The 27224-nt window shown below is 38.2% G+C and overlaps 1 protein-coding gene and 1 pseudogene across 2 annotated transcripts; both read left to right on the top strand.

Moving 5' to 3' along the window:
- The first annotated feature begins 1278 nt into the window (after positions 1-1278).
- Positions 1279-2043, top strand: LOC308343215 (syntenin-1-like; annotated as a pseudogene). The gene has a single exon. The product of its transcript is annotated as a syntenin-1-like (transcript).
- A 12810-nt stretch (positions 2044-14853) lies between these two features.
- DNAJC19 (DnaJ heat shock protein family (Hsp40) member C19) lies at positions 14854-22449 on the top strand. The gene is made up of 6 exons (XM_080804247.1): positions 14854-15042; positions 15872-15923; positions 16003-16076; positions 17654-17733; positions 18657-18727; positions 19950-22449. Exons 1-6 carry the CDS (start codon positions 15040-15042, stop codon positions 20018-20020), a joined length of 351 nt encoding a protein of 116 aa, XP_080660373.1. The 5' UTR covers positions 14854-15039; the 3' UTR covers positions 20021-22449.
- Positions 22450-27224: the final 4775 nt, after the last annotated feature.

Below are 27224 nucleotides of genomic sequence, written 5' to 3'. Positions count from 1 at the left end.
TCACAAGTAGGCAGAGAGACAGGCAGAGAGAGAGGAGGAAGCAGGCTCCCTGCTGAGCAGAGAGCCCGATGTGGGGCTCGATCCCAGGACTCTGGGATCACGACCTGAGCTTAAGGCAGAGGCTTTAACCCACCAAGCCACCCAGGTGCCCCTCAACTCCTTTATACATATATATATATATATATATATATATATATATATATATATATGGCTTGTGAATTAAATTAGACTGGTGAATTAGACTGGTAATTAAAAAACATTTTTTTAACTTCTTTTTATCCCCTATTTTCTCCCCCTGATTTGGGGTCTCTTCTGACTTGGTTAACACATATTTTTCTGGGGTCTTTGCCATGTTTTTAGTATTTTATTCTCTCATTCATATATTCTTATCTGGATAAAATGACAAGGCGGGAAAAACTCACCACAAAAAAAAGAACAAGAGGCAGTACCAAAGGCTAGGGACCTAATCAAAACAGACATTGGTAATATGTCAGATCTAGAGTTCAGAATGATGATTCTCAAGGTGCTAGCTGGGCTTGAAAAAGGCATAGGAGATGCCAGAGAAACTCTGTCTGGAGAAATAAAAGCCCTTTCTGGAGAAATAGAAGAACTAAAATCTAACAAAGCTGAAGTCAAAAAAGCTATAATGAGGTGCAATAAAAAATGGAAGTTTTTACTGCTAGGATAAATGAGGCAGAAGAGAGAATGAGTGATACAGAAGACCAAATGAGGGAGAATAAAAAAGCTAAGCAAAAGAGAGACAAACAACTACTGGATCACAAGGAAAGAATTCAAGAGATAAGTGATACTACAAGATGAAACAATATTAGAATAATTGGGATTCCAGAAGAAGAAGACTGGGGGGATGGGGGCAGAAGGTATATTGGAGAGAATTATTGTAGAGAATTTTCCTAAAATGGCAAAGGGAACAAGCATCAAAATCCAGGAGGCACAGAGAATCCCCCTCAAAATCAATAAGATTTGGTGCACACCCCATCATCTAATAGTAAAACTTACAAGGCTTAGTGACAAAGAGAAAATCCTGAAAGCAGCCCAGGACAAGAAGTCTGTAACATACAATGGTAAAAATACTACATTGGCAGCAGTCTTATCCACAGAGACCTGGCAGGCCAGAAAGAACTGGCATGATATAGTCAGAGCACTAAATGAGAAAAATATGCAGCCAAGAATACTATATCCAGCGAGGCTATCATTGAAAATAGAAGGAGAGAGTTACTGGAGGCAGTGGGGCAGCAACAGCGGTGAGTGGGTGGAAATCTATACCCTAAATTGTATCCGCAGCTCTCCCAGTACATGTGCTTGAGTTTAAATGAAGAAGAAATCCGTGCAAATATAGCCGTGGTCCTGGGAGCACCAGTTCAGGGGCAGTTGGTAGCAAGACCTTCCAGTATGTACTATATGGTGGCTCCTGTAACTGGTAATGATGTTGGAATTCGTACAGCAGAAATTAAGCAAGGGATTCGTGAAGTCACTTTGTGTAAGGATCAAGATGGAAAAATTGGTCTCAGGCTTAAATCAAGAGATAAAGATATATTTGTCCAGCTGGTCCAGGCAAATTCTCTAGCCTCATTGGTTGGTCTGAGATTTGGGGACCAAGTACTCCAGATCAATGGGGAAAACTGTGCAGGCTGGAGCTCTGATAAAGCACACAAGGTGCTCAAACAGGTTTTTGGAGAGAAGATTACTATGACTGTTCATGACAGCCCCTTTGAACGGACAGTTACCATGCACAAGGATAGTACTGGACATGTTGGCTTTATCTTTAAAAATGGAAAGATAACATCCATAATGAAAGATAGTCCTGCAGCCAGAAATGGTCTTCTCAGAGAACATAACATCTGTGACGTCAATGGGCAAAATGTCATTGGGCTGAAGGATTCTTAAACTGCAGACATACTGTCAATATCTGAGACTACAGTTACTATTACAATAATGCCTGCTTTTATCTTTGAACATATTATTAAATGGATGGCACCACGCATTATGAAAAGCCTGATGGACCAAATCATTCCTGAGGTTTAAAAGTCATGGCACAATGGACACTTCACTGAACTCCAGTTTACTTCTTGGGCAACTTAACTTTATATTACGCTTTCCAGAAGCCAGAAAGCATATGCTGCATGAAGACCTTTCTATCTTACATTATGGCTGGGAATCTTACTGTTTTGATTGGATATCTTGTTCACACTTCAAGATCATTGTAGCCTTAACCTGGTTTTACAGATGTGAAACTTTGGACAAATTTACTGATTTTCACAGAGTAGTTTTTCTCCTGGATAAACCTGATGCTTTTACAAGCCCTTATGATTACAATGACTGATACAGACTTAGCTCTGTGTTAGAACCAATCACTTTTATCTTACATGTCTAATAGTGCTGTTTATATTACTTTAGTTCTATGGTATAATTGTATTTTTAATGTGTAACCATAGTACATGTAGAATGACTGCTTTTGATGGTTTTTTTAGTTCTCTGTGTGTGTGTGTGCACACGCACTTCTGTGCATGTAAAACACCACTTAAGTATACTGGTTTCATTCCATGTAAGCATTATACAGTGTATGTAGGTTGCTAGAGATTGTGTTGATCATCATTTAATTATAACTAACTTTACTTAATACGCTTCAACTGTCACCTTAACTGTGTTAAGCATCTAGAATAAAAACAAAATATAACTATTGCTGCCTTTCTAAAACCCAAAATGCAGTTCTGTGTTAAATGGAAATAAATGTACACTATCCCAGAACAATGTAATGGTACATACTGAGCATTAGCATAGCTGCTTAGTTGCATTTGAGATTTTCTAGTCAATTGTGTAATGGAAATTTCTTTCTTCTAAAAGAAATTTCTGGTATTACTTTCTGAGAAATGCTTCACTACATATTAAATGTAAAAATTCTTATACCAAATAGGATAAACTTTTGACTCCCTTTATTCATATATAGATTAAGTGTAATAATATCTAATTTTGTCTTTGACATTCTGTAACCTCACTACTTTGGGATGGTCTTAGGATGTTTCCCAGATAATTTGTTCCATTTCCTGACCCCTCCTGACAAAACGGAAGTGACACTTTATCCTGATTTTTTTCTTTATGGTTTATGTCTATTTCATCTTAATTAAATGTGTATGAATAAAGTGGAAAAAAAAAAGAAAATGGAAGGAAAGATAAAAAGCTTCTAGGACAAACAAAAGCTAAAAGAATTTGCAAACACCAAACCAGCTCTACAGGAAATATTGAAAGGGTCCTCTAAGCAAACGGAAAGCCTAAAAATAGTAGGCCAGAAAGGATCAGAGACAATATACAGTAACAGTCACCTTACAGGCAATACAATGGCACTAAATTCATATCTCTCAATAGTTACCCTGAATGTTATTGGGCTAAATGCCCCAATCAAAAGACATGGGGTATCAGAATGGATAAAAAAACAAAACCCATCAATATGCTGCCTACAAGAAACTCATTTTAGACCCGAAGACACCTCTAGATTTAAAGTGAGGGGGTGGAAAACAATTTACCACGCTAATGGACATCAAAAGAAAGCTGGAGTGGCAATCCTTATTTCAGATAAATCAGATTTTAAGCCAAAGACAATAATAAGAGATGAGGAAGGACACTATACTCAAAGGGTCCGTCCAACAAGATTAAATATTCATAGATATTTAATTATCTATGCCCCTAACATGGGAGCAGCCAACTATATAAACCAATTAATAACAAAATCAAAGTAACACATCAACAATAATACAATAACAGTAGGGAACTTTAACACCCCCCTCTCTGAAATGGACAGATCACCAAGCAAATGATCAACGAGGAAATAAAGGCCTTAAATGATACACTGGACCACATGGACATCACAGATATATTCAGAACTTTTCATCCCAAAGCAACAGAATACACATTCTCCTCTAGTGTACACGGAACATTCTCCAGAATAGATCACATCCTGGGTCACAAATCAGGTCTCAACTGGTAACAAAAGAATGGGATCACTCCCTGCATATTTTCAGACCACAATGCTCTGAAGCTAGAACTCAACTGCATGAGGAAATTTGGAAAGAACCCAAATACATGGAGGCTAAAGAGCATCCTTCTAAAGAACGAATGGGTCAACCAGTAAATTAAAGAAGAATTGAAAAAATTCATGGAAACAAATGAGATGAAACACAACGGTTCAAAATCTGTGGGACACAGCAAAGGCAGCCCTGAGAAGAAAATATATGGCGATACAATCCTTTCTCAAGAGACAAGAAATGTCTCAAGTACACAACCTTACCCTACACCTAAAGGAACTGGATAAAGAACAGCAAAGAAAGCCTATACCCAGCAGAAGAAGAGAAATAATAAAGATCAGAGCAGAAATCAATGAAATAGAAACCAAAAAAACAGTAGAACAAATCAACGAAACTAGGAGCTGGTTTTTTGAAAGAATAAATAAGATTGATAAACCCCTGGCCAGACATATCAAAAAGAAAAGAGAAAGGACCCAAATTAACAAAATCATGAATGAAAGAGGAGACATCACAACCAATACCAAAAAAATACAAACAATTATAAGAACATAACATAAGCAACTATACACCAGAAAATTTGACAATCTGGAAGAAATGGATGCGTTCCTAGTGACATATAAACTACCACAACTGAAACAGGAAGAAATAGAAAACCTAAAGAGACCAATAACCAGTAAGGAGATTGAAGCAGTCATCAAAAATCTCCCAACAAACAAGAGCCCAGGGACAGATGGCTTCCCAGGGGAATTCTATCAAGCATTTAAAGAAGAAATAATTCCTATTCTCCTGAAACTGTTCCAAAAAATAGAAATGGAAGGAAAACTTCCAAACTCTTTTTATGAGGCCAGCATTACCTTGATCCCAAAACCAGACAAAGACCCTACCAAAAAGGAGAATTACGGACCAATATCCTTGATGAACACAGATGCAAAAATTCTCACCAAAATACTAGCCAACAGGATCCAACAGCACATTAAAAGGATTATTCACCATGACTCAGTGGGATTTATTCCTGGGCTGCAAGGTTGGTTCAATATCCGCAAACCAATTAATGTGATACAATACATTAATAAAAGAAAGAACAAGAACCATATGATACTCTCAATAGATACTGAAAAAGCATTTGACAAAGTACAGCATCCTTTCTTGATCAAAACTCTTCAAAGTGTAGGGATAGAGGGCACTTACCTCAATATCATCAAAGCCATCTATGAAGAAACCCGCCGCAAATATCATTCTCAATGGAGAAAAACTGAGAGCTTTTCCGCTAAGGTCAGGAACGCGGCAGGGATGTCCACTATCACCACTGCTATTCAACATAGTACTAAAAGTCCTAGCCTCAGCAATCAGACAACAAAAAGAAATTAAAGGCATCCAAATCAGCAAAGAAGAAGTCAAACTCTCACTCTTTGCAGATGATATGATACTATATGTGGAAAACCCAAAAGACTCCACTCCAAAACTGCTAGAACTCATGCAGGAATTCAGAAAAGTGTTAGGATATAAAATCAAGGCATGGAAATCAGTTGCATTTCTATACACCAACAGCAAGACAGAAGAAAAGAAATTAAGGAGTCAATCCCATTTACAAGTGCACCAAAAACCATAAGATACCTAGGAATAAACCTAACCAAGGAGGCAAAGAAAAAGAATCTGTACCCAGAAAACTATAAAGTGCTGATGAAAGAAATTGAGGAAGACACAAAGAAATGGAAAAATGTTCCATCCTCATAGATTGGAAGAACAAATACTGTGAAAATGTCTATACTACCTAGAACTATCTACACATTGAATGCAATCCTTATCAAAATACCATCAATTTTTTTCAAAGAAATGGAACAAATAATCCTAAAATTTACATGGAACCACCTCAAATAGCCAAAGGAATGTTGAAAATGAAAAATTCCAGACTTCAAGCTCTATTACACAGCTGTAATCATCATGACACTATGGTACTAGCACAAAAACAGATACATAGATCAATGGAACAGAAGAGAGAGTCCAGAAATCGACCCTCAACTCTATGGTCAACTAATCTTAGACCAAGCAAGAAAGAATGTCCCATGGGAAAAGACAGTCTCTTCAACAAATGGTGTTGGGAAAATTGGACAGCCACATGCAAAAGAACTAAATCGAACCATTACCTTACACCATACACAAAAATGGACTCAAAATGGATGAAGGACCTCAATGTGAGACAGGAATCCATCAACATCCTTGAGCAGAACACAGGTAGCAACCTCTTCGACCTCAGCCACAGCAACTTCTTCCTAGAAACATCACCAAAGGCAAGGGAAGCAAGGGCAAAAATGAACTATTAGGGCTTCATCAAGATCAAAATCTTTTGCACAGCAAAGGAAACAGTCAACAAAACCAAAAGACAACTGACAGAATGGGAGATATCAGATAAAGGGCTAGTATCCAAAATCTATAAAGAACTTACAAACTCAACACCCAAAGAACAAATGATCCAATCAAGAAATAGACAGAAGACATGAACAGACATTTCAGCAAAGACATCTAAATGGTCAACAGACACATGAAAAAGTGTTCCACGTCACTCGGCATCAGGGAAATACAAATCAAAACCACAATGAAATACCACCTCACACCAGTCAGAAAGGCTAAAATTAACAAGTCAGGAAATGACTGATGCTGGTGAGGATGCGGAGAAAGGGGAACCCTCCTACACTGTTGGTGGGAATGCAAGTTGGTGCAACCACTCTGGAAAACAGCATGGAGGTTCCTCAAAAAGTTGGAAATAGAGCTACCCTACGACCCAGGAATCACACTACTGGGTATTTACCCTAGGATACAAATGTAGTGATCCAAAGGGGCACATGTGCCTGAATGTTTATAGCAGCAAAGTCCACAAAGGTCAAACTATGGAACGAACCTACATGTCCATCAACAGATGAATGGATAAAGAAGAAGTGGTATATATATATACAATGGAATACTATGCAGTCATCAAAAGAAATGAAATGTTGTTATTTGTGACATGGATGGAACTAGAGGGTATCATGCTGAACAAAATAAGTCAATCAGAGAAAGATAATTATCATATGATCTCTCTTATGTGAGGAATTTGAGAGGCAGGGCAGGAGTTGTGGGGGGTAGGGAGAGAAAAAAATGAAACAAGATGCAATCGGGAGGGAGACAAACCATAAGAGACTCTTAATCTCAGGAATCAAACTGAGGGTTGCTGGGGTTGGGGGGTAGTGACAGGGTGGCTGGGTTATGGACATTGGGGAGGATATGTGCTATGGTGAGTGCTGTGAAATGTGTAAGACTGATGATTCACAGACCTGTACCCCTGGAACAAATAATACATTATATGCCAATTAAGAAAAAAAAAGAAAATGGTAAGAAATTTCTACTTCATATCCTAAGAGAAATTATGGTGGAAAATCAAATTGAGAAAAGGAAGAAACATATTAAAAGCTGAAAGGGACCCAACTTAAGATTCAATGGTGGAAAAAAAAAAGAAGAATGGAACTGTAGAAGAGTAAACCTGATGATAACTTTGAAGATCCCAAAGATGCTGAAGCCATCAAAGAGACCCAGTTGTATATGAAAGACTTCAATCTGAAGACAGCCTGAGACTATAAGATACCTCACCATATGAGAATAAATGCCACCAAGAAGAAAGAGAAACTGGGACAGCTAGACCCCGTGGTCCTCAAAGAGAATGCACATGAGCAGGTGAATCCTCTCTCTCCAAGACCTCACAGTGGCTGTCATCAAGGAAATACAGTGCCCGGTACAAGAACTGAAGAGCAGTCAGTCAATTCTTCTCCTATCCAAGCATATTTCTATTCCCCAAATCCCCCAGATATACCCAGAAAAATTCCAGAAAAGAGATGTATGATGATGAAACTCTCCTAGTTTTAAGGAACAGCAGATGAAGTGTCAGGATGAAAAGGCAGTGTCTTGTAGGCTCAGATGGAGGACTCCGCAGACTCTCTTCTGGAAAGGACAGTGCTCTGATGACACGAGATTCATTGTCTAGATCCTCAAAGGCATCAACACTCAGCCTAGATACTCCAAAGTTAATGGAATTTGAAAAAGCAGATCCAACTGACGTGAAGCTGGAGACTGTGAAAGGGGATGAGATTCAACACTTGTACATGCAACAGTATTTGACCAACAGGATCAAGGAACTGTTGCTTTTGATGCAGAACTCTATCTACCAAGGCATCAGAAACTAAAACTAGATATTCAGAAGAAATGATCTGACCTGCACCATATCACATTATTTCAAGAAATGTTTCTCCTCAAGAATTTTGAGAAACAAAAATGTACTTCAAGAGCACATTAATTCATTAGACAAAGAGGAACCAGATATGCAATGGCAAATAAATGAAACTCTTAACAAGATGGAAGAGAAAAAGAATGAAATTTCCAAGCTCCAGGACCAAGAAAAGGTACTCTATACTGGCGTCCAAGCTTCCATTGGAAAAAACAATAAATTTGCTAATTTCCTCATTAAGGTCTTAAAGAGTATTAAGTGGATGAAGAAAAAGAAGGTTGGAGGCGATGTTGATGATGTTGATGACAGCGGTGAATCAAGTGAAGAAGAATCCACCTGGGAAAGTGATGAGGATGAATATGAATCTCATGATAAGGTTTTTGATAATTCTATTTGCCCAACAAATTGTGATATGGGTCTTTTTGACCTGGCCCTTCAACTCTAAGAGAAAGGCTGGATGCTAATTTTCTTTTGAAGAAAAGAAAATTATCAATAACCTCAAAAAGGAATATGACACTATCCAAAAAAATAAAAATTGTGGCAAATAACCTGAATGCAGTGAAGAAGGCCCTAGAGGTTTACCAATGAGAGATGCAGACGTACCTGAATGAACTGCCAGTTGTGATTCCACTCAAGCTCCACTGGATTGAACGTGCAGTATTTGGAGAAATACCTAATGATCTTTCTGGAACCTTGGTCTTTTCTAACCATTCCTTGGGATGGTCGTAAGAACAAATTGTACAGCTCCATGAGGAAAATTCCAAGCAACGAAAACTTAACAAAGAATGTTGGAAGAGGTGTAAACAGCTTATCTAAGAAGAGAGAGAGACAATGAAAAGGATAAGCAAAATGGAAGAAACAGTTCATCAAATAATGATCAGCAAGTTTGGCTGCGGGATACACCCAGAAACCCTTCAGACAGTTTCTGTGAATATAACACTTGAAAAGCTAAAGATCAAGAAACTTTGAAAGGAATTATTGAATGCAAAGGAAGACGTGGTAGGAAAAACTTGCTCAAGTACAATGGGCGTTGATGACAAAGACAAAGGAATACACCAAAAGCTTCATCGGATGAATGATTAATGTATCAAAAAGAGAAACATAATTCTTGGTTGAATATACTCCAAAACCAGCAGAGCAATGGCTTCCAGGTGCGAGGAAAGTAAATAATGTGGCAAGGGAGAAGGTCACAGAACTGCTCCAAGTCCAGACAGAAAAGAGGAAGAGGTTGTTCTTTTGCATCAGAAAGGTGGTCTTATCCTCTCACCCATACAGCCTCTACAAGATAATAAGATAAAGCCATGCATGGGCCTTTAAGTTTGCCTTTTTTCACAAATCCATCCAAGATTTCTGACATATAGCTTGTCAGAAGTTCTGTTTCCTTGCCACGTGCAACAATCCTATTATTTTAAGTGAACTTACCAAAAAGTCTAAGACCAGATCTAGTCATAAAGTTTTAATAATTTTTCTCCAGTTTGGTTATCTTAGAAATGACTTTAGGGGTGCCTGGGTGGCTCAGTCGTTAAGTGTCTGCCTTCGGCTCAGGTCATAATCCCAGGGTCCTGGGATAGATGCCCATACCAGGCTCCCAGCTCAGCAGGAAGCCTGCTTCTCCTTCTCCCAATCTCACTGCTTGTGTTCTCTCTCTGGCTGTTTCTTTCCGTGTCAAATAAATATTTTTTAAAAAAAGGAAGAAGAAGAAGAACTGACTATATCACCCAACATCTACTTCAAACTGAACTAAAACATTTTAGATAATTTTGGAACCCACTGGATTGAATATGGAGACTTAGAAGGCTGTATTTCAAAACTGCAAGAAAGCGTCTGTAACATATCATGTTTTAAGAAATTTGTCTCTTGGTTATCTCAAGGCTTAGCCATTGGCAAGACAAACTATCATTTAACAATCTGTGAGAAAACTTGGCTTTTTTTAATCCTTGAAAAATAAACTCTGATGTTAAGTATTCTTTGAGAGGACAAAAAAGAAAAGCATAATCCCAAGGGAAAGGAAGTGAATGAAAACTTGGACAAAGTAGCCATCAAAAGAAAAAGGGACAAATCAGGCATGTAGGCAAGCAGCCCTAATTCCTTAGAGTTGGTAATTTGTGGCTGAAGATGGATTCGGGGCCATCAGAAAAACAAAACAATGCAGCAGAACTCATCTTTGTGAGAAATACGACGCAGAGGAATATATTTCCTTTTTTTTTTTTTTAAGGATTTTATTTGTTTATTTGACAGAGGGAGAGAGCACAACCAAGGGGAGCGGCAGGCAGAGGGAGAGGAAGAAGTAGGCTCCCCTCCAGGCCCCTGGGATCATGACTTCAGCCAAAGGCAGATGCTTAACTGACTGAGCCACCCAGGTGCCTAGAGGAATATATTTCCTTGGTATCTATTGGGTTGACAGAATAACCTCATCTCACTGGAGCCTAAAATTGAAAGAATAATGAGACTCTCTAGAATTGTGGGGCCAGGTTAGAGAACTTTGACCTGAGCTGGGAAGGGCTAAATTAGAGAATATAGGGTTGAGGAGAAAAGCTGAAGTAAAAATAGTATGCTCCCTGAGCAGTTATGTTATTTAGATACTGTATGCTTTACACATATTATCTAACTTCATTCTGAAAACAATACAATGAAGTACTAGTATTACTTTGACTTTACAGAGGAGGAAACAAATTACGTAACTATTCTTTTATTGAACATTTACTCCATTTTTTCTATGCTGAATTAAACATCCATTTCATATTCTTAAAAAGAAAGGAAAAGCACAAACTATTTGCCAACAATATCTTAGAACAAGAAACGCAAATCAGAATTCTGACATTGTTAACTTCACAGAGCAGTTATTTGAGGGCTCAGGATGCAAGACATGCAGACAGAGCAGTTTGCTTTGGACTTGCAGAAAGCAGGAGACTACCTAGTTTCCTGAATCACCTCTGGTTTCAGCAAACTCATCAGCTTGGAATGGATCAGAGCAGTATGTTTTAACAAAATGGAGGAGGCTTTTATCTAAAGGATGCTTTTCTCTAAAGATATTTGCAGCTCTACTAATATTCTAAGTAATCCCATAGTTTCTCATGTGTCTTATGTCATTTTCTTTCAGGTTCTACTCAAGTCACTCGCTGTTTTGTTTTTTTTTTACTCATTTTTTAAAGATTCTTTATTTATTTGACAGTGAGTGAGCACAAGTACGGGGCATGGCAGAGGGCGAAGGAGAAGCAGACTTCGTGCTGGGAGTCTGCCGAGGGGTTGGATCCCAGGATCCCAGGATCCCAGGACTCTGGGATCATGACCTGAGTCCAAGGCAGGCCCTTAACTGACTGAGCCACCCAGGTGCCCCTCATTTGCTTTTTTTAAAATACAGGTCTAAAAGTAATGATAGGTTAGGGACACCTGGGTGGCTCAGTGGGTTAAACGGCTGCCTTTGGCTCAGGTCATGATCCCAGGGTCCTGAGATGGAGTCCCACATCGGGCTCCTTGCTCAGCCAGGAGTCTGCTTCTCCCTCTTCCTCTGACACTCTGCCTGCTTGTGCGCTCGTGCTCGCGCTCTCTCTCTCTCTCTCTCTGATAAATAAATAAATAAAATCTTTTTAAAAATAAATAAATAAAAGTAATGATAGGTTAAATCACTCTGAGAGATCATCTCTAACAATCACTTTTGATTGTGCATAACAATTTAAACTAATTTGAGAGTGTCATTTTCATTTCAGGCTAAGTGGTCGTGGGAATTCATGGCTATACCCACCTAAGAATGATCTCACTGATATTTGGATTCCTATTAGTGATAGAACATAGCACTTAAGATTCAGAGCTCTATGGATACATATTAATGAGCTACTCCACTGAGCTGTCCCAGAATATAAATTGATTACCAAGAAAGAAAGGTGAAGAAGGCAATATAGCATCAATGCAGAAAGTGACTTAGCAATGTCAAGTCCTCCTAACCTGACAAGGCTGCTGTTCTGTCCCCAAAATTATATAGGACTTGTTTCCTTTTGAAGATTCTTTCATATTCCTATTTAAGAGCTCTGAATAGATTGTACCTATTACTATAAATCTTTGGTGGAGTTGCTCCTCTATTGGAGAACCTTTATCACTTTCTCGCTGTATGCCCTAAACTATGTTTGCCTTTCAAGCACACAAAAAAATGTGCTAGTCATAAAAAAGTAACAATAAACAAATAAATACACATCAAATTCAATGTGTATTTGTGCGTGCATATGTGTGTGTTTCTGTGTGTGTGTGTGTGTGTGTGTGTGTGTCCAAGTATGTATTTGTTCTCTGGGTCACAATATAAAATGTATTTCTTATTAAGAGTCATGGTCAAGAAATATTTGAAAGGCACAATCAAGAACACTTCTCACCTCTCACTTATTCCTCCCTAAGAAGTGATTTACTTGACTGGCAAATTTGGGAGAAGAAATTGAGCCGAGTCCTTTCTCATTCTCTTATCCCACAAGTTCTCTCTTTTGTCTTTTCTTACTCTCTGTAATAGGCTAAATAAAAGCCACCCAAAAGATCAGGTCCTAAAATCAGGAATCTGTAAATGATATCTCTCTCTTTTTTTTTTAAATATTTTATTTATTTGACAGAGATCACAAGTAGGCATAGAGGCAGGCAGAGAGAGGAAGAAGTAGGCTCCCCACTGAGGAGAAAGCCCGATGTGGGGCTCGATCCCAGGACCCTGGGATCATGACCTGAGCCGAAGGCAGAGGCTTTAACCCACTGAGCCACCCAGGTGCCCCTGTAAATGATATCTTATATGGCAAAGTCTTCGCAGCTATGATTAAGTTAAGGATTTTGAGATGTGGAGATTATCCAGGATTATAGGATTGTACCTTAAATCCAATTATATGTATCCTTTAAAAGGGAGGAAGGGGAGAATCTACACACAAAGAAAGCCAATATGAAGACAGAGTAGAGAGTGATTTCAAGATACTGACCTTCCTTGAAGATTGAAGTGATGTGTCACAAGTCAAGGAATGCTGGCAGTCATCAGAAGCTAGAAGAAGCAAGGAATGATTATCCATTCATCAGTTTGTGGAAATTTCAAAAGATTACTTTTATAGCTTCCTTCCAAGTCCTTAGTGGGAAGGGAGAAGATTATCAGACTTACAACCATGAGTGAGGTATGAGAATTGGAAGGGCCTCTGCACACCAATTCGTACTTCAACATGCCTCATAATAATAATGGCCAACACACTAAGTGATAATGACATGCAGAGTATACCATGTACATAATTCTCAATCCTCACAAAAATTTGGTGAGGTAGTCATCATTACCCTTGTTTTACACATGAGAAAACTCAGAGACAGAAATAACTTATCCAAAGTCATACCACCCTAGTGAAAGAACTAGGTTGTACATCTATTTTGACTTGCCTCCACAAACAGCCCTGTCCATTTCTTTTTTTTTTTTTTTTTTTTTTTTTTTTAGCCCTGTCCATTTCAAGTATCTCCCTACATTGCCTATCCTTGGTTTCCTAAGACTGGGCTTCTGTATGTTAACCTGTTCCTCGGGCAAGCTATGTGCTGTAGTTTGTGCATACCAAAAATATACATAATAAAAATCCTTTACATAAGAAATTTTGGTTAACAATAAATTACATTAAAAAATTGCAGGGCTAGAAGAATTCTTAAAGGCCCAAATGCGGAATCTTTTTACAGATGGGTAAAACAAAGCCAGCAAATTTGCATACTTGTCTAGTATGCAACCAGCTCGTCAAAGCAGAATTTCACTGCAGTGTAAACCGATTGCTAATACTTTGTAAGTTCTAAGTGGAAAGCAACTCCAAACTTACTTGATCATCCAAACATTGTTAAACTTCCATTAATGTCTCCATTACTTTCCTCTTCTCAAGCATTTATGGAGGGATATATGAAACTGATGCCCTGTAATGGCAAAACCAAACCCTAGTTTTTGAGGAGAGAAAGAGAAATTTTAAACAGCATTTTTCAGTTGTGGGGGATTTGGGAATCCCATGATCAGAATATTAACTGACTTTGAAGTGATAATTCCATTCTACAAAACCCTAAATACTTACACAAGGTCCTGTCAAGTCACAAATTAAAATAAAATTCTTTTAAGTAATTCTTTTAAATTCTTTTAAGAATGCTACCGAGCGCCCCTGAAACACATTTTGGTTTGTCGGTTTGGTTTGCTGGGACATATTCTCGTCTGCCATACTGGCTTGCCACATATTTATTTAGCTTCAAGGTGCAACCGTTACGGCATTTTTAAGGATATTCATTACCCCTGTCAGTTATAAACAAAATAAAAGGCGAATGCAAGTGCTGAAAAGTGAGGGGAGGGGGAACAGGGGTCGGAACGCGTTCTGAGCAAGGTTACACAGTATTTGTTTTCGCCCTTCTGCACCAATACCTTCGCCCACAGGAATTTCCAAACACCTTCGGGCCCGTAGCAAAGGGCAAAACACACAGAAGCCCCAGCTAGGAGCCCAAATAAGGAGGCGATCCGCCCACCCACCAACCAATCTGAAGTCGTTTTCTGCACCTGCCCACTGCTTGAACGCCCTTTCCCCTCTGGCCCTCTGCGGCCCCGTTTTACGACAGTTTTCCGACCTATTTGCGGCCTCTACTGCCGTATTTCCTGGGCCTCCTGTATTTGGGCGGTTTGTATCTGTTGGTGGTGGCCGCGTTGCTGTCTGTTGGAGGAGTGGGAATTGGTGGCTACGGCCTTGGGGCTGGGATGAACCGCACTCTCGGTGGAGGCCGGGGAGCCAAGCCAGAGCCATGGTGAGTCGCCCTTCTGGTCTCCTTAGCACTCAGGCCCAGGACTCAATCTCAAGTCGCGACCTCGGAGGAGGGGAGCCGAGGTTGTGTCCCCACTGCGACTCTGGGCTGCAGATGCAGGGCCCCAGAGAGCCAAACCCCTCCAGGACACAATCCTTGAGGGCCTTTATGTTCTTACATGGCTCTTCTGCAGGGGACTCCAGTCCCTGGTTCGTCGTCCGCGCGGTTTAGTGATTAGTGGAAACGCGTTTGATTATACTTGCCCTTCCCCTGACACAGCTCACAGTACTTCTCTGCTTCGCTGTATCTTTCTCCTTGGCCCTTGCCGACACATCTTTTCTCGATTCCTGAATACATTTGGGCCTCCGTACAGTGAGGGTGAGACGACACAGTGCCAAAGGTGCTGTGAAAAGCTAGTCTTCTAGGTAAGCCCACGTTTATCGTTGAAACATGTCAGAATTCTGCAGTGACTTTAAATAGTTCTCTAGCGGAAACTTTATTTCCATTGTTCTTGATTGAACATTAATGTAGCTTCATTTGCCCTGAGGTGAAAGAGGTTTTCAAGGGGATGGTAGTCATCTTCTTCACTGTTGTAAAAGTAAATTAAACAAATCCTCTCGCTCTTATCTTTCACAGTGAAAATCCCATACTTTACAATGAGTTGGAGATAAAAGTTGCAGTCCTTTTAAAGGATGATGGGCAGACTATTTTCTCCCTATAAGTTGTTTCTCCCTTTGAAATAAAACTTAAGAGTTTGGGATGGGACAACGGGTATGATAGGGAAGGATGAGAATTCCAGAATTCACTTACTTACTCTGCTTCCCCTTACCAGGCAAGTACAGTGGTAGCAGTTGGACTGACCATTGCTGCTGCAGGATTTGCAGGTTTGTTTATGATTTGGGAGTGGAAATGAAGTAGGGGAGGTTGGAGATTTTTTAATTATTTTATTGCTTTTGTTTTTAGGCCGTTATGTTTTGCAAGCCATGAAACATATGGAGCCTCAAGTAAAACAAGTTTTTCAGAGTCTACCAAAATCTGTAAGACTTACTTAACATTTTTGCTAATTCTTTGCTGCCTGTGTTTGAAGCCTAGAGTCACACTTGGAAGAGGGTAAATTTCCAAACATCCATGAAGTTTTAAGAGATTGCTTTGGGTCCCTTCTCTTGCTTCCGACAAAGAGGGTTTAGACATTCTGAGCTTTGTAATGTTATCCTCAAAAATCAAATGTTTTATATGACAGACTTGGGGCTTAGGCATTAACAATTCTAGTATCATGAAAGTTACTATCACTTTATTGTTTAGATACTATTCACCTCATCATTTGTCTAAATACGTGCCTTATCTGTTCTGCACCGACAAACATGGAATGATCTAGGGATCTGAAGTGATCCATCTTAACTGTGTGGCCCTGGCACTACCTAATAAGATTCTTGGGTAACTGGAGTTAAGTAGGCTATAGAGTATGAGTGGATTTGGTGTTTGGCTGTAACACCTTGTTCAGTACTTATTTTTATTCTTGTGACTGAATGTGACAGAATAGGGTGATGGTAGATTTTTTTTTTTTAAAGATTTTGTTTATTTGACAGACAGAGATCACAGGTAGGCAGAGAGGCAGCCAGAGAGAGAGGAAGGGAAGCAGGCTCCCTGCTGAGCAGAGAGCCCGACTCAGGGCCCTATCCCAGGACCCTGGGATCATGACCCGAGCCAAAGGCAGAGGCTTTAACCCACTGAGCCACCCAGGCGCCCCAGGTGATGGTAGATTTTACCAATATGATTTCTGATGTAACAAGGTCAGCGGAGCTGGTAGCCTGATTTTCTCAATACATATCTTAAAAGTCTTGTTTTAGTAGTTAACCTTTACCCTCAAAATACCCTTGAACCACTCATCTGAAAAGATCTCCAAATCCTTTTCTTAAAGCACTTGTTTTTCTAACATATAATCATAGTCTTAGATTTTTTTTTTTTTTTTTTTAAACACAGAAAGATTGAGCACAAGCAGGTGGAATAGCAGGCAGAGGGAGAAGCAGGCTCCCCACTGAGCAGGAGCCCAATGTGGGACTTGATCCCAGGACCCTGGCATCACAACCTGAGCCAAAGGCAGTCCTTAACCAATTGAGCCACTCAGGCGCCCCTCAGATCAAATTTTTTAAATGATATTTTAAAGACTTTATTTGAGAGAGAGAGCACAAAAGAGGGGAGGGTCAGAGGGAGAAGCAGACTCCCCACTAAGTAGAGAGCCTGATGCTGGCCTCCATCCTGGGACTCTCGGCTCATGACCTGAGCCGAAGGCAGATGCTTAACCGACTAAGCCTCACAGGTGCCCCTCTTAGATCAAATTTTTATCTAATAGCACAGCTAACTTTATTCCAAGAACTGGCTTTGAAGCACACTGTTCTTTTGTCTTACATTTTTCAGATAGTTTTTCTGGGGGAAGAAAAATGGATGTTTAATGATCATTAAAATACTCATTGCTACTTATAAAGCTAAAATGCTGCTGCAAGAGTTATAGTTAAGGTTCTCTGAAATGTCTAAATTTTTCTGCTAAGACCACTTTAACACTTTTAACAATTTTGTTTATTCTAATCTATTTTTATGAATGCATTTCCTCTTTCAGGCCTTCAGTGGTGGCTATTATAGAGGTGGGTTTGAACCCAAAATGACAAAACGAGAAGCAGCATTAATACTAGGCATAAGGTAAATAATTTCTAATATTTGTAACATTTTTCTACAACTCTGGAACTATGAGCAAATATAAAAAGACCTTTTATTAACAGTCATAAAAGTGTTACATGCATTTTAAAATCTGAACACTCCCTACAAAAGTCCAATGAGAAGGCACACTGGCACATAAGCACTTTTTAATTCATTGAAAGATAGGCTTTTAAACCAATAATAGCAGCGCACAGTGTTGTTATAACATTTTTTTGTAGTGAAAATCTCCATTTCCAGATACTTAAACATGCTTTCCTTTTAAAAAGTCCAACTAATTTTTTAGTATTTTTTTGAGAGAGCGAGCGAGCGAGCGCGCGCATGAGGGTGGGGAGGAGCAGAGGGAGAAGTAGCAGACTCTGTGCTAAGCTCAGAGCCCAGGGCAGTGCTCTACCCCAGAACGCCAAGATCATGACCTGAACCAAAATCGTTAAGTCAGAAACTTAACCGACTGAGCCATCCAGGTGCCCCTCAACTAATTTTTTAAGAATGCCCTATTTGGGGCATTCTTAGTTGAATTTGGGGCAACACTTAGTTGATTAAGTGTCTGCCTTGGCTCAGGTCATGATCAAGCCTCAGGTCCTAGGATCAAGCCCCATTTCGGGCTCCCTGCCCCCTAAGGAGTCTGCTTCTCCCTCTTCCTTTGCTCCTTCCCCTCATCCCTCTTGTGCTATTTCACTCTCAAATAAAATCTTTAAAAAAAAAAAAAAAGAGCCTCATTTTCCTAAGGAGCTATTTAGTGCCCTCATTCAGAAGATTCATCATCCTTACAGGTTAAGAGGTTCCTAAACCACTTTTCATAGTGTTGTGTCGACGTTGACTCGTTTCACAGTCACTTTAATTAGCCTTTGTGTACAATTTTTTGATGTGATCCAGAAGTAAACTCTATCCTTTTCTTTTTAAATTAGTCCTACTGCCAATAAAGGAAAAATAAGAGATGCTCATCGACGAATTATGCTTTTAAATCACCCAGACAAGGGTAAGTAGTCATTAAATTCTTGTACATGTTTTTAAGTGACTGTTACTAGTGGAATAACTTAATTCTTGGCTATTCCAAAGGAAATGCCTAAATCTCTGTGTGAGCACTGTTGCCTAGGCTGGATCCATCCATTTTCCAGTGTCTTAAAAGAATAAATCCTGAGTGAGAAATTTATGAATAATAAGCTTACCTAGTAACTACTGTTAATTTTAAAGTAGTGATAAGCATTACCATTTTCAGATCTGCAATAGTGATAAAGTATGACTTCTAGTTTAAATACTATCAATATTGCAGGTTTTGGTTAGGGGGGTCTATATTATTAAAGGAAATGTTAAGTTTCAGTTAAGGAAACTAAAAATTTAGGTTTTTTTCTGTCCATTTAGACCTTTGAACTAGAGGTTACCTGTTTAGAAACCTGTAAGATTTGTTCGTGATACATTTCTAAGCAGACTTGGCTGTGTTGAAAGCAAAAAATTACTAGGAATACAAAACTACAGACGTAAAATCCATGTTCCACTGCTCAAAAAAGGATAGGCCCTTCATTAAGAATGTTTGGAGTTTAAACATGGCTGTGATTGTTTGGTTTCAGACTGAATTAGCCCCCTTTACAAAATTTAGCTTCTGTTGGAGGGCTTCTGGTTTACATTTAGTGTGGAGCCTATAAAGGTATATTTTCTTATTGGGATGTTGACGCTTGCTGCTCTGAGAACTACATCTTGAGAATCATTGCTCCAGGATAGTAGTAGGAAAGCACCCATAGGTATCATGAAGGCACAATAACAGGAACAGAGAAAAACTGAAGGGAGAAAAAGAGTGGGGTCTTTCCAACAAAACTCAGAAATCTCTGAGAACCATGTTTTCAAAGTAACGTGGTACAATAAATTCATGTTCATTTACGACTTCTAATCCTAATAAATAGTAACTTTTACTATTTCAAGGTCACAAATGTGGGGTTTTTTAAAACTCTGTTTCTATCAGTTCAAGTTTTTAAAGGTGCCATTTATGTGGAAATCTTCATGTGAATTCATTTCCCATTGGCCAAATATATTACAATTTGGTCACGTGGTTGCTGTGTCATGGTGATTTTAAAAAGTCAAAATACCATTTCTGCTAATTACACCTCCAAAATAAGCAGTAGGGATCCTTGAAACAATAGGTTTTCACCGAGCAGAAGTTGAGAAGCCATATTAAAACTATTCCTTTTTTCTCTTTCTTCCTATAGGAGGATCTCCTTATATAGCAGCCAAAATCAATGAAGCTAAAGATTTACTAGAAGGTCAAGCTAAAAAATGAAGTAAATGTGTGATGAATTTTAAGTTCTTGTTAGTTTATGTATACGAGTGTTAGCTTTTTATAATAAAATGCCTCAAAGCTACAAATTTTAAAAATGATTTAGTACAAACTAAACCAAAGGATTAGTAGAAGTTTTTTCTTTGAACGTGAGGATTTTAAATCACATAGAATATTTGGAGATTTAACATCAGTTATTATAGATAGATACCATTTGAATAGAAATAGACCTTCTCTGGCTTTGAAGGAGCCCCCAATCTAATGTTACACTGAAAAATTGGTAATTAAAATACAGTGTGACCCTTGATGGACTGTACACAGGTTGTTATAGGAGGGATTCATCTTATTGGGAGAAAAGGCTGCTCAAAGTTCAGAAAATCAACCCCACTGCTTGGAACCTTAAATTTAAAAGTGAGTTTAGCCACAGCTTTGACGTTAAGAAATATAACTATATCCCTATCTATATATAATTGACAGAACTTAGATTTCATACATTAAAAACTGTTAACAGTGTAAGATTTGACAGCAGAGGCCTTGTTTCTACTCAAGAAGTATTTACATTGTATTGAACTAGCCACTTAAACTGAAAGTTTATAAATTATTGGGGGTTTTTTAATGTAAGTTGTTGCATTTGTTATCAAGCTTAAACATAATTAGCAAAACTAAAAACTGATATGCTCTCATTTATGGAAAACATTCAGCGTGGACTACTGAGAGAATTTATAAAGTCATATTTAAGTAACATTTATGGTAAGTGGCTGAGACCATTGGTCTAACAAAAAATATAGAAGGATCTGAACCAGAGGACATGTGAAGACATCTGAAGTAAAAGTCTGTGGCCTCTAGCAGGAATATTATCATTAGCTCTAAGATGGTAAGTCATACTACCTATCATCTGAACTTTACCATCTTAAAAGTTCTTATTAATGGAGAATACAGGACTCTCAAGGTCAGTTAAGATTAGTGGCAGTAATCCTGTTTGGTGTTGGAATGTGTTTACTGGCACTTCAGATTTGGGTGGTATCTGTTCTTTAGTTTTCCACCATTTCCTTAAAATCTGATTAAGTCTACTTGTTAAGATTTAGAGCAGGAGAAAGCACCAGCTTAATGCAGCCATGGCTTTTATGTAGAATAAATCTTTCTAGTTATTTCTAGGGATAAGGGATATGAAGGTACACTGTTATTCAAAATAGTAATGTTTTATGAAGTTAACTGAGAACACTGAAATGAGCAAATACTGAACCATGTGTTCATAGGGGAAATAAAGGTTCCTCTGAACCTCTGGGTCATGTTTTTATCAGCCAGTCAATATTTAACCTTATTTGATACGTTTCTAAGTAAAGACACCTTATGTTGATTCATTAACGTTAAGCTTAGAGCCAGCACTAACTCCTGTCATTACATCACAGACTTCTTGTGTTTAGGAACATTAGGCAGCATTTCACTAGGCTTGAAGGCCATCTTAAACAGGAAAATCACCAATAAGCACAAAAATGTGAAAAACTCAGCATTAACTGGACCACAGAAGGGATGTTTATCAACAGTATAGTAAAATAAGGCAAGCATAACTTTTGGGCATTGGGTGATTTAAAATTTTCACCTCTCTGCATGTCCACAAATGAGCAGGAAAGTACCTTGAGTATTGATTTGGGGATTACAAATTTTAGCAAACAGGTAAATTTGCAAATAAGATTATCTGCTAATAATGAGGCTCTATTTTGCCTTACTAACTTTTGTTTCAGTCTTTTGGACTAATCAAATTTAAGAAGAGATATTATCAATTAAAAGTTAAAAGCAAATTTTTTAAAGACAAATAGGAACTATGGGCTAATATACCCAGAGGCAATGAAGCATTAACCCTAAAAGGGAAAACATCATGTAGTGGGTATATTTTCAGGTGTTTAATGCAAATATCACACCTGTTTTAAAGCAACTATTAAGACAATGAAAAATACTTCAAAATAACACTCAGGAGCACAACATAGCACATTTTTCTGTCATAGTAATGTTTTATTTCCTCTAGGCTTACCTTTAAGTAGAAGAATCCACAGTTCATTGTAGATTATGAGCCAAACCTACCATTTTTCTTGGGGAAAAAGTCACCTGTGTGAGAGGTCTAGAACATAGTGGGTAAATGGTTCAAGTATGATCTGTGTGAGAGAGCCTTCATCTTTTAATGTTTTTTTTTTTAAACATAATACTTGATGTGTAATGTTACTGACTACTTACGGTGTACTAGCGTTGTACTATAAGCAAACATTTAAGTATGTTTTACAAGTAAGAAAACAATATTCAGTTAAGTTAATGCTGATCTTTCTCAAACCTGAAGTCCACATGTTGTTAACCTGCACTGTGATACCTGTCACAAACTTGGTAACCAGGGATGTATCCCTTCGTGGTAATGAAATTTGAGTCTGAGAGTTGTCCTTACACCTTTGGCTTGGGGCCTTTTTATCAGTAGGTACTCAGACTTTTTCTTCTTCAAGGAGGTAGGTATGCACACAGCACTAACAGATAGGAGGTGCAGGTTTCAAGTCAAACTTAGTAATAGCCAGGCTTTGAGTATACTACCTACATGCTTAGGCCTCTGTCTTCGCATCGGTTAATGGCCAACTTAAAAAGTGAGGGTTCCTCCACATTTTATGGGTAGGGAACCAAAAAGAACAAATTATTTCAGCGGTTACTCTGAACTAATGAAACTGTAAGCAAGCCCAGGGGTCTTCTCCAATTTACTGTGTTCATTTGTAACACGGTTCTCCCTGTATTAGTCTTGAATATGTAGGTTATAAGAAATTCCTATCCACAGCCTTAATGTTAAATCTCACAAAGCAGAGATTTAGTTCCCCTTCTTTGTCCATTCCATTTTGCCTTCCCTGCTTCTGGGTTGACATTACTATAGGAGTCCTATGCTGCTTTGTAAAAAACTGCTTTGCTGGTAATAAAAGTGGGCTATAATGAGTGGTCCTAGAAGTTAAGTCTTTTCCCACTCTTAGAATTTTAGGAAAATTATCTTGCCTTCAAGATTTCCAAATGATGGGAATACCTATTGAAGCATTAAAAAAAAAAAATTATATAGTTATATAAATCAGTATCCCAGAACACCCAAACCATTTAAGAAACAATTGAGAACTTGCATGAAAACAGGTGGAGAGGTGCCTGGGTGGCTCAGTTGTTAAACCTCTGCCTTTAGCTCAGGTCATGATCCCAGGGGTCCTGGGATTGGGCCCCGTATTGGGCTTCCTGCTCAGCGGGAAGCCTGCTTCTCCCTTTCCCACTCCCTCGGTGTTCCCTCTCTCAATCTATCAAATATATAAATAAAAAATCTTTAAAAAAAAAAAACAGGTGGAATACTCATATATTCTAATTTTAGAAGCTTGATTAAAGGTTTTCTCTACTAACCTTAATTTATAACGAAAGCAAAAAGGGTAGCTAGAAAAAGGCAGCTAGAAAACCACTAATTGGAAGGTATTAGATTAACTAACATCTAACACAAGAGTAAAACCCTAAGCATGCTGAACTGTGCCACACTAAAAAGCTGTACTCAGCATATTGAAAATGTATGCCCTACCTTAAAACCCTGCATCAGAAATAATTCTTTAAAAAATTCACTCAGGCATAATGGATCATTTAGAATTGGAAAGTCAGGTTTTAAGTTTCCACAGTTCTGGCTAGAATACAGAATTCTGTTCAAATGGGAGAAGAGTGGGATAGAAAAAAATTAAATTGAGGTAAAGTACAAAAACACTATTTAAAATGCTAGAGTGGGTTTTGGTTATAGAAAGAATCCTGAACTGAGAATAACAGTACCAGGAAACTTCAATGACCTAAGCTCTGCTTTTTTTATTTTGGCACTGTTGTTCAGGGTTCACTGTGTCTGCTTACAGCTAACTGTTGCCTTAGGAACAGGATATAGGAAGAGCTTCTATACAGGGGCACCTGAGTGGATCAAGACATTCAACCCTTGGTTTAAGCTCAGGTCATGATCTCATGGGTTAAGGGATCAAACACGGAGTCTGCTTTAAGATTCTCTCCTTCTTGTCTCTCCCCACACTCTCTTTCACTACCAGATAATTAAATCTTTAAAAAAAAAGGGGGGGGGGCTTCTTATCCAGTGTTATCAATTAGTCCAATTACTATGGACAAGGTCCACTATTAAGTGTTTAGGTATAATCTGGATTATGTTAACACTTGCTGTTACTTCATTCAGTACAGTTACAGTTAATGGAATTTCAAACATAACGTTCAGATTCTTTCTTTACAATCTGATAACGGCAGGTCAAAAAATGAAACTCAACCAGGCTGAGGCAAAAGCTCCAGGCAACAAGACAAATTCGTTTACCTACAAAAAACTATTCTCTGTACTACTCTTTTTTAAAAAAAAATTACTTTTGACAGTCCAAGTAAAAGAGGTACAAGATATTTGGAAAATATCTAATTTCACTCCAAGAAAAACAAACCAATCACTGGAACACAAATTTAAGAAGCTATTCACTAGTATACTTAATAGTGGGGCTTTAATACTGGTAATGTCAGTGAAAAATATTCTTGCCCTTGCGTTTTTCTGTCTTTTAAGATTGCCTACAACATTGGGAATGTCTGGGTTAGGTACACAGAAAATCCCAATTCTTTACACCTGTGTCTACAATCTTCAGATTATCAGAGGAAGAAAAAGGCAAGCCAAATGGACTGGTAGAAATCCTCTTACAAAGATTATAGCTTGCATTATAGCTTATACCTTGAGTACTTGAAGTAGTAATATGGAAGGTACAGATGATTCTGAATCTAAAGCAATCCACTGATAAATAATAAACCCTTCTTACAAAATATATTTCCTTAATGTAGATCCCTCATCAAGAAATAAGGGATTTATTTTCTGGATTATTAGGCTCTTGCTTGGATTTCTAGAGTAAATGATCATACTTAAAAATGTATTTAGGTTGAGCCATAGGAAACTGCCACTTTTCGTGGGTCAAAAATGGTCCACTACTGGCAATTTCCTATGGCTTAACATAACTGACTTATTTTCAGTCAACAGTTGAGTGCAACTTCAAATTACTACCACTTGGCAAAGTTTATTATAGACTGTGATTGTTACTTTATTGCAAATCCTGAAATAAAACCCCAATATTATCAAAGGTTGTAACTACTATCCATTCAAGAACACTTCCTAATAACTAAAAATTTTAAAAAGGAATCACCAAATTCACTATACCAGATATCCTTTTAAAAGGTATTGGGGATCCAAACTGTAACAGCAGAGATAGGAAACTGAGTGAGGCTTGACACCAAACATCTTTCGCCTTTTGGAATTTTGTCGAACACACAAATCCGGTTCAAATGCAAGTTCCTTGAGGCCTTCTAGAAAATCCAAGTGTAAAGTCTGCTTTACCCTCATCCCAATAGTCATCCAACAACACAGGACTTACTTCATTATAGCTAGTTGTCCATTCATCTGTCCTTATAAACTAAGCTCATTGTAGGCATAGCCTATGAGAAAACTAGGTTGGTTTCAACCTCAAAAAAGGGTATATCTGTGGGAAGACAAATGGTACAATTTCCCAGTCTAACTGCAACATTTAGTTTATATGCCAACTCTGCAGAGACCTTTCTCAAGTTACACATTCAGCTCACAGAAAACAATACCTACAAACACTTGTGATTTAGCATGAAGATGATGGATCCCAGCAACAAAAAGAATGGCTGACATGGAGACCTGGAATACAAAAAAATACCAGCTACTTTGCCTCTTCCTCACTAGCTTACTGTCATCTGTTCTTAGATTACTTACATACACCTGTTTTGTGTTTTTTTTTTTTTTTGCAAAATCATTCAAGTGACCTCCCTCAGCCTGGTTCTAATTAATGCCTGTTAAGTTTTCATGAATTCACCAGTTTGATGTGCTGCTTCTCAACTCCACATTAAAATACACAACTACTTAAAAACTGGTGTACTCCTACTATAATTTTACCAACAATGACTGAGCTATCAACAAAACCCATTTACACCATTTTGCAAAAAGTCTTAAGCCCACTGAAGGCTTTAAAATGGTGATTCCAGGGCACCTGGCTATCTCAGTTGGGAGGGTATGTGACTCAATCTCAGGGTTGAGAGTGAGTCACACATTGGGTATAGACATTAAAAATGAAATTATAAAAATGAATAAAAAGGTGATGCCAAACAAAAATAACTAGGCTTCCCAAGGTTTCAGGAAAAATTTTTGCCCGCATGTAATCTTAATAAACTTCTGTGTGTGACTTCACGAAAGTATACTGAACAACGTGAGGGCTGCACAAGACCTTTATTTATTTATTTATTTTTGCTTGAGTGTCTTTTAGCATGTCCTAACTTACCAGTAAGTTTTCCCATAGCAACATCTTACCTAACTGGTGTAGCAGTAGCCAAAAAAGATAAACCCCTCAAAATAACTGGAAGGCTACCTGAATCAACAATGGTTACTACCTTCAGGGAGTGGGCCTTTTCACTTCTAAATCAAAGTATATTGTATTTATCCCACTAAAAGCCCATTATAGGGAGTGTCTGGTGCTCACAGTCAGTTAAGCATCTGACTGACTTTGGCCCAAGACATGAGCTCAAAGCATCAGGCTCTGTGCTGGCCCTGTGAAGCCTGCTTAAGATTCTCATTCTCTCTGCTCCTCCCTCTCCCTTAGGAAAAAAAGGCAAGCCTATTATGGTTCTACGGTACACAAGCCATGAGGTTTAGTCACTTGTAAATCATGAAATCTTGATACTTCTTTCCTAGAATATGGTTACTCTACTAAAACTGCTTGCACTATGCCCATTTTCTGAGACAGTTTTACATTACTTTCTCAATGAAACAATCTTTATGAAAGGATATTAGTAAAATCTATTCTACATAAAAGAAAACGAGAAATCATTTTTTATTTATACCGTATTTACCAATTTGGGAATTAATTCTCATTGTAATTTATCTATAACCCTGTTACTGAAGAGAAGAAATAAAGGCTAACAATTATACTTCTAACCTTTAATGATTTAAAAAAGGTGTCTGTGGGCTAAGTTTTTAAAAATCAGGATATGAAATTATGTGATACTGTTACTCAAAATTCAAGGGCTGCCCTATTCATACCACATCTTACTTATAAATTCTGTTACTAGGGTTTTAGGAAAAAGCATGTTAATACCATCACATCTTAACTTCAGTGATAATAAATTTGAGGTTGGGGTT

Source organism: Martes martes (assembly GCF_963455335.1).
Source record: "Martes martes genome assembly, chromosome: 1".
Classification (NCBI taxonomy): Eukaryota; Metazoa; Chordata; class Mammalia; order Carnivora; family Mustelidae; genus Martes; species Martes martes.
This window is presented reverse-complemented; position numbering and strand designations above follow the sequence as displayed.